The sequence below is a fragment of the Leguminivora glycinivorella genome, chromosome 18 (assembly GCF_023078275.1).
Source record: "Leguminivora glycinivorella isolate SPB_JAAS2020 chromosome 18, LegGlyc_1.1, whole genome shotgun sequence".
Lineage (NCBI taxonomy): Eukaryota > Metazoa > Arthropoda > Insecta > Lepidoptera > Tortricidae > Leguminivora > Leguminivora glycinivorella.
The window spans coordinates 14,479,619-14,493,004 of record NC_062988.1 but is presented as its reverse complement, the minus strand read 5'-3'; the positions used below and the strand labels follow the sequence as shown (position 1 = coordinate 14,493,004).

The following is a 13,386-nucleotide window of genomic DNA, read 5'->3' as shown; positions in this document are numbered from 1 at the left end:
TTCCACTGCACCAAATGTCACTATTCCGTAAGTAAATGCATGCCATTCCTTTAAAAACACAAAAATCACCATATGTATGCCTTTCAGATTTGAGGAGTTCTCTCGATTTCTCCAGGATCCCATCATCAGAACTGGGTTCTGAGAAAAATGGGACCAATCTGTATTCATATACTATCAAAAAAAATTCAAAATCGGTCCAGTAGCGACGGAGATATCGAGGAACAAACATAAAAAATAAAATACAGACGAATTGAGAACCCCTTCCTTTGAGATTTGAGGCGGCGGTTAAAAATCAGCACCGATAGCATGGTCGCGCCAGGCCATCCTTTTCGCACTTACTAATAGTACGAATATCACAGAATATAATAGTACAAATACTGAAGGCTCACTCTTTTGATGTTCATAAAATGCCGCCATTCTAAATTCTTACCTACATTAACAAACAGACCGCACGCGAGCAGCCGACATAGAATTCTATTGCGCCGCGTGAAGGTCGTCACCAGTGAACGGGCCGCGAAACTCGCGGCCGCCGCCATATACATGTAGCGCGGCGATAGAATCGCAGAATGAGCCGCCCCTTTAGGCCTAGCACATGATTGCCGCGAGAGTATGTCGCCGCGAGATAGATGAGATGACACGTCTTTGTCGTAATTGTATTAATGACATAAGAACCGGTAGTCTATCTCGCGGTGACATACTCTCGCGGCAATCATGTGCTAACCCTGCTGGTTTTATCATTTATCGCGCGATCATGCTTGCCTCTGTAATCCATAATAAATAAATATTTTTTTTTGTGGCGGCGACCATCTTGGACCAGCGGCCATCACCTACAGCTACATATACATACAATCACGCCTGTGTCCCATGAAGGGGTAGGCAGAGCACATGAAACTACTCAGGTTTCAGTGCCACTGTTGGCAAATAAGGGGTTTAAAGAAAACGAAACTGTGACATTGCAGTGACAGGTTGCCGGCCTCTCGCCTACGCCACAATTTAACCCACATCCCACAGTCGCCTTCTCCCACGGGAAGAAAGGCCCTCACCTACAGCTAATATAAATAAAAAACACTCGACTAATTCACCTTTTATAAACAAAAAATAAATCAAAATCGGTAGATCCGTTCAGGAGCTACGACACGATGCGATGCCACAGACAGACACACACATACACACATACACACAAACACACACACAGAGACAGATAGACACGTCAAACTTATAACACCTCATCGTTTTACGTCGAAACACAACTTTCTACGATAATTGGTCAAGTGCGAGTCGGATTTCGACTCTTCCATACAATTTAGTCATGAGCGCCTGATGGAATGTGATAGCAACGATTTCACAAACAAATAGTAGAAGTTTAGTACATTTCGTACTTTCAAGACGTTTCATCTCGGAAACGATAAGAGATAGACCAAAATGGACTTCAGATTTGGGCTTTCGGTGGCACAATAGTGCCACACGAATTTTATATTTTCGTATATATAGACATTTTTTGGACCGATTTGGATAATTTTTTTTTCAAAAAATCTAACCCGGGTGTAAAATCTTTATTTTTTGAGCTAGAAGGCTGAAAAAAATAGTATTTAGGTGTTTTTGTAATACATTTCGGGCCGCTAAGAATCAGCCACATACCATTGTAATTTTTTTTTATTAAAAAAAAACTAATTAAAATTTTGAATAACCTCCGACATAGTGGACCGATTACCATCAAACATGGCTAAGAACACTCCCGACTAATTCAGCTTTCAAACAAAAAAAACTAAATCAAAATCGGTTCATCCGTTCGAGAGCTACGATGCCACAGACAGACACACACACAGACAAACAGACAGACAGACAGACAGACAGACAGACAGACAGACAGACAGACAGACAGACAGACAGACACGTCAAACTTATAACACCCCGTCGTTTTTGCGTCGGGGGTTAAAAAGGAAGAGATCACTAATTTGCGTTAAAATCACTGTTCGGTGTACTCCTCAATATAAGGTCTTCTTATGAAGAATGAAGAACTCCAGGATAGTACTATCTTCTTTTTATTAACTTAATAACTAGGTACAAGTAGTTTAGGTAATTTCGATAAATCTATACAGATATATGTGTAGCCGCTTCGGCTGTAAGGTGCAGTCTAATGTAGGTACGCGGCGCGGGGAGCCGTGACGTATGTGTGTGACGTCATGTGTCGTCAACCGGTCTTCATAATACACACTCACACTGGTAAACCGTAGTCAGTTATTTGCTAATTAAAACCCCAAAGTACAACGACGACGTAAGCTTGCTCCGATGTTTCTAATTGATCCTCTGTCTTCACTTAATTCAGCATGAATTAGCGAATTCGCGAGATCTCCTAATTGTTTTTCGTCAGCGGAATGTTCAATTTGTAGACAAATAGTAGTAATCAACCGAAGGTACGCTTTCGGTTTCGGTTTCGGCCGGTTTCAGCAAAAAAGCGGCTGAATCTTTCAGCCGGGCCGAAACATACAAAATTGTGTTTTTGTGTCGCGTTGGGATCACTTTTCCAGGATTTTAAAAGTTATAAGGTGATAAGAGTTCAAAAAAATAACAAATGACAAATAGTGAACTCAAAAAATAAAATAAAAAATACTTACAATACAAGACTATGAGTTCTCGTTAAGATGAGTATAAAAACGATTTTATATATTTTTTTGGAGATTTTAAAGATAACCTTCAAAAGTTTCGGCTTCGGTTCCGGCCGAAACTTGAGCCAAGGCCGAACCTTCGGTTTCGGTTTCGGCCAGGAAACATGTTTCGGTCGGACACTAACAAATAGTCCCGGCCTCGCTCAGACGAATCTGAAGGGATTATTAAGAACGTTAACGGACGCATGGACGTTTCATTAATTATGCTACGTTTTTAAGTGATGAGAATACGGATCGTTAAATTTTATTTGCTTTTAGCATGATGTGCAAAAATCATGGTCTATGAGGAAACTTTTTGAGCGACACAAGTCTGACGGCTCTGTGTTCTAATACAATTAAATATATATATGTCTTGCCCCTCTAACTTGCCTAAACTAAAATATGTAAATAGATTCCATCAAATCTACCAAGAAATGTCATTGTCACAGTGACAGCTGTCAACGTCAGGATGGCAAACAGATGTACTCAACCTTTAGTAATAATAAAAAATATTATTTTCAACTGTAGGTGTATAAAATACCAAAATCCCTGTTTGGAATTAGGAATTACAAAACTGAAGTTATTAAACAAAAACTCAGTTATTTCCATACAAGTCGTAACCAATTATGCATTCCCTCTATTTGATTAGTAACTTCATAAATGAAATACTTATTAACTCTTTATATTTGTTATGTACAGAAACATTGCAATAAACGACTGTCTAATCTTTCTGCTTTACCTACATAGTTAGTATGTGTATGAAATATCCAAATCGCTAGTTTAACTAAAGATATGATAGAATTTTTACTCTATTAGTACAGGACTGGGCTAAAAAAAACAAAAATAAATTCTACAAAGCTTTATTTACTCTTCAATTTCAGAGCCACTTAATTCATCTTCACCTGTGTTAATTATGAACGGCTCTACAACATCATCAATTAAATGGTCTAATTTACACATTTCGTCTTCAACTTTTATCACATGATTAATGCATGCTCTCCAGCGCTCTGGTGTCACAAGCTCCAAACCTTCATTAAATAATGTTTTGACCTCTGCCATTTTGAAACTTTTATTCTTTTTTGCCACATGCCCTTTCACTTGTGCCCACACTAATTCAATGGGGTTTAGTTCACAATGGTATGGGGGAGTCTCAAAATGGTTACATTATGAGCTGCCGCTAATTCGTCTACTGCCATTTTGTTTACTTTGGGTTGAGTTTCTACCAGAGCCCATAACTCTGTCTTGATCATGGACATGTCACAGGGTACATTCCTTTCATGCAACCATTGAATAATTTGGCCCTTGTTCCACTTTTTTACAGGGCCACTTTCTAATTTTCTTGAATGATAAGGAGCATTGTCTAAAACGAGCACGGAGTTTGGCTTAAGCCGTGGCAATATACCAGTTAGCCATTCTTCAAAATGCTGAGCATTCATTTCTTTATGATAGTCTTGAGTGTTTTTCTTTGATTCAAACAGCAGCAATCCATTTTCAACAAATCCTTCTTCACTGCCAATGTGGCTTATAATGAGCCGCCTTCCTTTTCCCGATGGAGCCTTAAGGCCAGTTGTAAGGCCTTCTAAAAAGGCTTGTCGAGATGACAATACTTTAGGGTCCTGCCAGACCTTGTTCACCGTGTGCCCTTTAACAAACAAATGTAAATTTTAAGTTAATATTTTTTTCTACAACATATATAAAAATACTTAATTATTAACTATATACAAATCAATACAACAATAAAACACTTAAGTCTACCTTAAAATAGAATATAATAATAACATATTATTTGTAGACCTTAAAACTGATGAAAATAAGTATTTACATTCACTTTTGAAACAGTTGAAATCATAGAATTTGTTCTATAAACATATTAAAATTCTATTATATTTCTACAAAGCATTCTTGAACCACTCACAGAGAAAATTGTAATAAACAAAATAAATAAATCCTGTGAATATAAATATATATTACCTTCATTAATCCATGTTTCATCTTGGTAATAAATAGGTCTGCCCTCTCTACGATACTGCTTAATTTTCACCAAATATCTTTTCCTCCACAATATGATATCAGCCCTATCAATGAGGCTGCTTTGGCGTTTCCGACTTGCATATTTAAAATTGAGGTGCTTAAGCACCTGTCTCAAGGTGAAAAAAGATAAATTTGGCAGGCCCGGGTCATCATTAACAACTTGCAATACCTAAAAACAAAAATAGAAATTATAAAATAATTGAAGGGATGTTTACAAAAACAACATAACATTTCCATTGACAGCAGGTATCAACCAGCTTAGTCAGTTATGTTATTTATGTAAACATCCCATTTAAATGTAATGTAATTAATTTTCAACCTTTGTTATTTATTACTTGAGAGACTAAGGTTCAGTTTTAACTATTGAGCTAAAATATTAACTTTGTTATTTTGATAAATATAACATTAATTAAAATATATTCTGTTTAAAAAGAGTTGGCATGAGAGCAATAAATTGTCAAAATTACACATGTATTTCAAAATACCTACCTTCTCAATAGTAGGCGGCTCGTTGCGATGAAAAAATTGATGTACTGTCCGTCTAATGGCTGCAAATGTGAACTCATCCAACTTGTCAATTACTGACAACTTGGGGCCAGGTTTCTTGGGTGAAGCAAATTCTGTTGCCGAATTATGTTCCGCGAATATACTTCTGACGGTTCTTTCGGATATACCCAATATTTCCGCCACTTTCTTGGAACATTCCAGACGTGTAAAATACTTGTCATGGGGCCATGTATTGTATGTGTGTTTGTAGCAGTTCATCACCATACATTTTTCCGAAACACTCATATGAGATGCGGGTCTTTTCCTTGGTGGGGAAAGAAGAATATTCTCTTTCAGATTGTCCTGGGAAGGACCTGCCACGGGTTCCATTTTACTTCCGTAAAACGAAAACTCACGTTCACGATACAAACTTAACAAAAAGTCAACAATATCGCACAACAAAAACTTAACACAAAACAAAAACTCAACAATGAAAAATACCACGACGTGGAAAGAAAACATTCGAGCGCTCAAGACAGATGTCAGATGCCGAATGAAGTTACGACTTTTGACAAGTCACAATGGTATAGTGGTAAAGTGTCATGGCCGCCATAATATTCCCCATAAAGGGCGTACTACACGACCCTTAAATAACCCCAATTATTAGTATAAGAATAAGACGATATTGTACTAAAATAGATTACCAAAGGTTGTTTATATCAGAAGTCTTACCATTACAAAACAAACATTTTTACCACGAAATAGTTTTCATTAAATATTAATTTATGTCACTGTTTATTTATTACTCTGGTTACGTACATTAATCATTTAAATATTGTACGCAAGATTAGTTGTAAATCACAAAATTATGTTCATTATTTAGCAAAATACATAATTACTATTAATGACATGTATTGTATCATTTTAATGGCAACACAGTGGTAACTTTGCTGGAATCTATTTACATATTTTAGTTTAGTCGCGCGCGCGTTCATACTTGAAGTAGCGCTTGATGTATGGACTCGCGCACGATAAGGCAAGCTGTGCTAAAGGGTTTGATATGATATTCTATGTATTATATATGTATTATTATTGATACATATTGATTGGATTGTAAAAATAGTTGTCGTAAATTGCCTATACCTAGTTGTTATGCTCTCTGAATTATTTTTCTTACTGCACCCACATTCGCGAATTTCTGTTTTGCCCTATGAATTTTGACTTGTAGAGAATGCCTTAAGGCATTAAGTCCGCCACTTGTACTTCTTTTTATTGTGCAATAAAGTTTAAATAAATAAATTTACATACACTCATAAACTCACGCCTATATCCCCAAAAGGCACAAAATATGTATAATATATAGTATAATATGTGTAATATATCAAGTTTCAGTCCCACTTTTGGCAATTTCAATTTACAATTTGATGTGGGCTATCTCATCACCAGAGATCGGGGATTTGAATGCCACACGGGGTGAATGACCTCAAACATTATGCTAGTATGGATATGCCGCGGGATTCCTGGCTTTCTGGATCGGCGCCAATCCAGCTGGATCCAGCGCGGATCCAGCAGGTAGAAAAAACACCAAAAAAAAATACATTTTGCTCTACTATAGGGCTGTTATTACTAAAATTATTTGAAATAGTGAAGGGAAGGATGAAAACGCGCAATTTTGTAATCAAAAAAAAAACTTAAAACGGTTCTCTTATTTATCTCCGAAAATTTTATGACCGAATATCACTTCCCAACGCACGTTTCGCGGAATTTTATTCCGCTGAATGTTCATTACCCAAATTATCATATTGTTTTTTTTTTTTAATTTGCCAACCTTGCTTTTACCTACCAACTTAAAGTTTGGCCGTTTTTAGGGTTTTTTAAAAACCAAACTTTCATGTTATCTAATTTTTTACTTGACGTAATATACAACTGGTTGTTTATTGTAAATACCAAATGTTTTATTGAACACCGACAATATCTATGGCGTATTTCGAAAAATATGCAATACTGAGTCTCCTATGAACTTCTAAATTTATTGACATGGATGCAATTACGTATTTTACTTACATATTTATTTTTTAATAGTTACCTACTTCCTTTTTTGGAAGAATATTGTTTAATTTATTGTTATTACATTTCAAAAGTTTTTTCCGGTTTGCTCACGGTCAACCTAACACGCCCCTCCTCGTTTCGCTCGTCGTCGCCCCTAACTGGACTCTTCCATATATGATTATACTGCCAACATAGTCCGTGAACAGAAAACTGCTACTTTGCTCCCTCCTAATAGGGGAAAAAACTTAAAATTTAGTTGTAAAAAGTTGGCATTACTTTTTGTAACCATTTTTATCCTTGTAGCAATCTACAATATCTACATAAAAAAAAATGTCATTAAAAGTGTAACAACGATGAAGCGGAGGTACTACAATAAGTAGGTACATAAATACTGCTATCAACTAGAGTAGACATGGCCTGCTTTTTTGGCACAACATTTGGACATTCACTAGTTCACATTGAAAATTACTAATTTACTTACTAGTACTTAGTATGAAAAAATAAACCTCTAAGTAGGTATATTATACGTAGACAAACATCAATCAATATTCTGATCTAAACATAAGTTGAAACTTAAAAGAAATTTTGCGGTAGGTAACAGTAAATAATTAAATACTATAAATACATTTTGAGATTTCAGTAGTTATACAGTTTCAAGTTTCAAACTACTTACGTTTTTGAAAAAAAAAACACACAATTGTAGTGAAATAGAATTATTTCGTGCTAAGCGGACACGGGATACGCGCGGGAACGCGGAACCGTTTTAAACATGACGTAAAATAAGTTTACTGAAGTTAATTACGCATTTTATTGAAGATTTTTTTATTTGCGGATCCGCAGCGCTGGATCCAGCGCTGGCTGCTGGAACCAGCAGACCGAAAAATGCGCTGGATCCAGCTGGATTGCTGGATGCTGGATCCAGCAATTGCAATCCCTACTGGCTTTATATGGTTAGAAAAAGGACAGTTTTTTTTTTCATAATATTATGTACCTACCTTTAAATTATCAATTTATTTCTATTACGGGTCAGCGTTTTAAATACCACATCAAATCATCATTGTTATTACCTACTGCTCGTATGACATAAATAAATTATCACGGACCGGACGGCATATCCATAGCACTGTTTCTACTTGACATCCCGCAGTGTGGCATCCAAATCCCCGATCACTGCTCATATTACACATTTTTAATCGAAAATACGTAGCCACCATACACTTTTAATACCCAAAATCTATAAAAATTGGTTTCTTATGTCAAATACTGGAAATAATCATTTCTTTTGCGAAATTCGATGCGAGTCTAGTAGCATATTGTCACTATTATGAAACAGGTCACTGAAGTTAACAAAATTGTCATATTATTTAAATGACAGGTTGCTAGACGATCGCCCACACCACAATTGAACCCATATCCCACAGTGTCGACTGTGGGCTGGATTGTTCTACGACACCTAAGGGAAGAAAGCAGGTGGTGAAATTCTTAACCCGTCACTACTTACACACTACATAGAGTGAATACAATATCCCTTTTTTGACGACCGGTCTCGCCTAGTGCGTAGTGACCCTGCCTTGTAAGCCGCGGTCCCGGGCTTGAATCCCGGTAAGCGCATTTATTTGTGATGAGCACAGAATATTTTGTTCCTGCTTTTGCCCGCGGCTTCGCTCGCGTTAGAAAGAGACAAAAAGTAGCCTGCGTTGCTCTCCATCCCTTCAACTAACCCACTTAATTAAAAACTCACGTCAATTTGTCGCTCCGTTTTGCCGTGAAAGACGGACAAACAAACAAGAAAATAATAAAAAATAAATAAAATAAAATAAATCTTTATTCCCAGAAAAGTAAATTACCTACATAGTGCAGCAGGGGTCCCCGCACTAGGCTTTGCCTGTATCGCGGGGTACCAGTTACAATTAAATAACAGAAATAAAGTTACAAAAACATAAAATCCAGCTTTTGGTTTAAGAAACTTAAAACTAACAAATAATAACAATCATGAAATATTGCCATGACATTAGAAAAGATACACAAGAAAAACACTAGGACTAACATAACATGGTTCAATATAGCTTCTGTCTCGGCATAATTTAGAGAACTTAAGTAATTAAATATGATTTTTTTCGCTTCTAAAGAGGTCCTAGATCTAAGATTGCAATACTTAAGTATATAATAGTAAATAAGACACACACACTTTCCCATTTATTCCATTAGTATGGATTTGTAGTATAATTATATATATCGTTGTCTGAGTACCCACAACACAAGCCTGTCAATCTGTGTAAGAATGTCCTATAATATATGTGTTTATTTATTTATTTACTTTATAAAATTCCCAGATATTCTAAAACGTCTACAAAATATGTTTCAAACACCTAAACCTCCTAACAATCCAAATGTCGCTTGTCATTCTAGCCTTGTTGAACTGTGAATTGCAAAATTGGTGAAGTGACTATTTGTCTTCGAGACGAAGGTGCGACAAGGGACAAGCAATCTTTGCATTTCTGCACTAGGATACAAATAGCTTAAGACGGAACAGGACCGAAAATGCTAAAACAGAAACAATTCTACGAATATATCAGTTTATTGGATAAAAAAAAATCCCGTTCAATTTAGGAATTTCAGTTAAACTGTTGTACATAATCTGTTATAAACATTGATGTTTGTCTATGCACTATATTAGCTATGGCATTAAAAAGTAAAGCGAGACCTCTTTTCTCTGTAGCTTGCACGCCAAGCAGCATGTAAGATTTTTGTGTCATCCCCGATATTTTATTTTAATTATTATTTTACAACTTATACAAACCTTTTCTATTAATTTTATAATTATGTATAGTGTGTCCATTTAACTGCGCTAAATAAATCCTATATCACAATTGTGGAGTATCATTTAATCATCCCGTAATCTCAGTGTCCAGTGCCTAGCTTCCCTGTGTGCCCTGTTCCTCTGCTGATTTCTTACATAAACATACATATAAATTCAGGTGAATGATATAGCGAAAACATACCTACTTAAAATCGAGGTACTGACTGTTTCCTCCGCCAAACCTTAACCAATCGGAACAAAATTTTAGGATCGGAATTACAGCAAAATAATCTGTATGTTTAGTTTTTTGCTTAGTTGTTATAAATTATGAATGTTTTGTGACATAATCAATTAGGCCGTTTAAGGAAATTTTTGATAAGCTCTAGCGCTTTTAAAAATAAGAATATCAGATACCGATTTTCATCAAACATGGCTAAGAACACTCCCGATTAATTCAGCTTTTAATCAACAAAGAAAACGAAAACTACATCGGTTCAACCGTTCGAAAGCTACGATGCCACAGAGAGACACACACACAGACAGACAGACTCATAGACAGACACGTTAAACGTATAACACCGCGTTTTTGGGTCGGGAGTCAAAAATAATAATAATCACACAAGCCATCTTGAGCTTACCGTGGGGCTCAGTCAATCTGTGAAAGGAATGTCCTATAATATTTATTTATTTATTTATTGATTTATTATTTATTTATCGTATGGCAAGTTTACAATCTTACATGCAAATCACAACTTAAATTTAGCATTCCGTAAATTCCGTCGATAGCGTCGCTCGTGAGGTTTTTGAAGTCCGAGGGTGGCCCTTTGTACTTAGTTAAGGGGCATTCGAAAAGTATGTGGTGCACAGATTGTTTAGGGTTTCCGCAGTCGCATTTTTCAGTGTCAGCCCAACCCCATTTTTTCCGCAGATAGCAGTGACCAATTCCGGTTCGTATGCGATTTATTTACCACTGTTGAAAAAATCGTTGCTTTAGACATATAGTCGAGAGAATGGTCCCTCCAGTCGCGTCTTAATAAACACCGTTTGCGTATCCAATCTGTTAAGGCTTTGAGGGATGGAAGGTCTTTTCGGCAATAGATAGTTTACTTAATTGGAACAACATTACTGATCGTTTTCGTGTTAATTGCCTATTTGTAGTTTGGGTGCTCGATGTATGAAACTGTTGATTAGAATTTCAAACTGCCTGTGATCTTAATGTGATTGGTATTGATCAACGGAACAACATGAAGGGTGAAGTAAACGATTTAAATCACAATTTGTTGGTAGTAATTTTGTAGCTTATAAATGGTTTTCTTCATGTTGGAATTCTGAACGTTTACCAGAATTTTAGTTCTTTCAAGTTGGTTTGCATAGATACTTAATTAGATACTATTTTATTAAATACTTTTTATAATATATATGTAGTTTCATTTTATTTATAAAGTCTCGATAAAGTATTTTTTAAGTTACGATTTGAATTAGTTTTATGGTTAGAGAGTCTTACTTATATTCAAACATATTTAAAAATATTTTAAGCGGGTTACGCCGTGGCTTGCGTGGGCGACGGTCGCGCGATGGTCGCGCGAGGGCGATGCGACGCATACGAAATCAAACCTTATCGATATGGAAGTATGAGACGCGACGGCGACGGTCGCGCGACCGTCGCCCACGCAAGACACGGCGTTACTCACGTGTTAAGTCGATATAGCGTTCGACGTGTTATATTGAAACATTTATATAGTGTACGAGTACTTACTAATCAAAATTGTAATACTTAGTTTAAAAGTTCAATTCAATGCAATAAAGGAAAAATGATTTACAATCACAGAATATATAATAGTACAAGTAATAGCTTTTATGTGAAAAAACCTTGGTAAAAATTTACCAATCTAATAAATTTTCAACTCCAAGAAGAAACATGATTTATATTCACCGAAAAACCACGAACGGAGCGAAGTAAAAGGCGAGTCACTTAAGTATTTAATTTGTAAATCTTATCCGGTCCCGATTTTAATTTAGCCCGTGGGGATCATAAATCACCAATCAAACACAGCCGTATTCTGCCAGCGATTGGATGAAAAACGATCGGCGCCTTTGTCCTTGGGTTTAGGTATTTAGTATTTATACGTGAGGACGGAGAATGAAAATTACTATCGCACAGTATATATCGGCAGCCCCAACAGCATCTTGAGCGTATTTATGGAGCGTGAAAATGACCCCATGCTCAATCGATGGCAAATGCTACACGCTGTCGCTATGTAGGTTTTAAGTGTGAATTGTTTTAGTTTTCTAAGTCTTAGTCTTAGCATTAGGTAAATGTCTTACTAAGTTCTTTAGAGCTTTCTAAGTCTTAGCATTAGGTAAATGTCTTACTAAGTTCTTTAGAGTTGTAATGGTCTACTAACCATCTATGGACCTTGAGTCTGAAATAAATGATTTTTATTTTATTTTATTTTTTATTTATTATCAAAAAACTCCCCGGCATAGTGGACCGATTTCCGTCAAACATGGCTAATAACCACAAAATTCTGTCTATCTCTGTTTGTCTGTCTGTCTGTCTGTCTTGTTGTCTGTCTGTCTGTCTGTCTGTCTGTCTGTCTGTCTGTCTGTCTGTCTGTCTGTGTGTCTGTCTGTCTGTGTGTGTGTCTGTCTGTGGCATCGTAGCTCCCGAACGGATAAACCGATTTTTTTTTTAAAGCTGAGTTAGTCGGGAGTGTTCTTAGCTACGTTTCATGAAAATCGGTCAACTATGTCGCGGTCGGGGCTTTTTCAAAAGTTTAATTTTGTGGTTAGATTATGTTAGATTGGCACCATGGTTCTAGACTTTTGACTGCTATATTTGAGCTCTTTGCAGCAGCGGCTACGGTGACTGTCCCTTTTCGTTTGGTCTCTCACTCTCAGTTGAGTCGTGGTGAGACGGTTCCATCGTATCTACCCACGTTGAGTCCCAAATCAAACCCGTGTCTACGCCGTAATCCCTGCTCTTAAAATAAATTGCTTATGGTGGTGAGTAATTCTGTCAAAATTAAGGTAACGACGCGCATGTAACACCTCTGCACTGATTACATGTATCACCTCAGCAGATATAGACGCCCATAAGATGCGAAACTTGCATAAAATATATATCGCCGCTTTCATCGTATTGTCAACTGGTTACAACTCAACTTGTTATAACTCACAATCTACCAATAACCTACCAATAAGCATCAAAGAAGAAAAAATGAACAGTTCGTTCAACAAGAAACTTACGAAATACTTAATAGAGAATAGTTACTAGAACATGAAGGAATTCTTTGAAAACTAAAATATATTACAACATTAAAATGATATCATAGCAATAAACAAACATGTAGGTATTATAGGTATAAGAATTTT

The 13,386-nt window shown here is 36.3% G+C and overlaps 1 protein-coding gene across 1 annotated transcript; it reads right to left on the bottom strand.

Annotated features, from left to right (window-relative positions):
• Nucleotides 1-3,769: 3,769 nt before the first annotated feature.
• On the bottom strand, nt 3,770-6,050 carry LOC125235785. The gene is made up of 3 exons (XM_048142370.1): nt 5,166-6,050; nt 4,617-4,845; nt 3,770-4,287 (listed from the first exon to the last, which is right to left on the bottom strand). Exons 1-3 carry the CDS (start codon nt 5,682-5,684, stop codon nt 3,770-3,772), a joined length of 1,266 nt encoding a protein of 421 aa, XP_047998327.1. The 5' UTR covers nt 5,685-6,050.
• Nucleotides 6,051-13,386: the final 7,336 nt, after the last annotated feature.

Excerpts from the sequence above, each read along its gene's own strand:
- LOC125235785 (XM_048142370.1), bottom strand. The coding sequence starts at position 5,684 with ATGTTTTCTTTCCACGTCGTGGTATTTTTCATTGTTGAGTTTTTGTTT. Across the intron at positions 4,846-5,165 it reads AGCCGCCTACTATTGAGAAG|GTATTGCAAGTTGTTAATGA; the intron begins GTAGGTATTTTG and ends TTTTGTTTTTAG. Across the intron at positions 4,288-4,616 it reads TGAAACATGGATTAATGAAG|GGCACACGGTGAACAAGGTC; the intron begins GTAATATATATT and ends TGTTTGTTAAAG.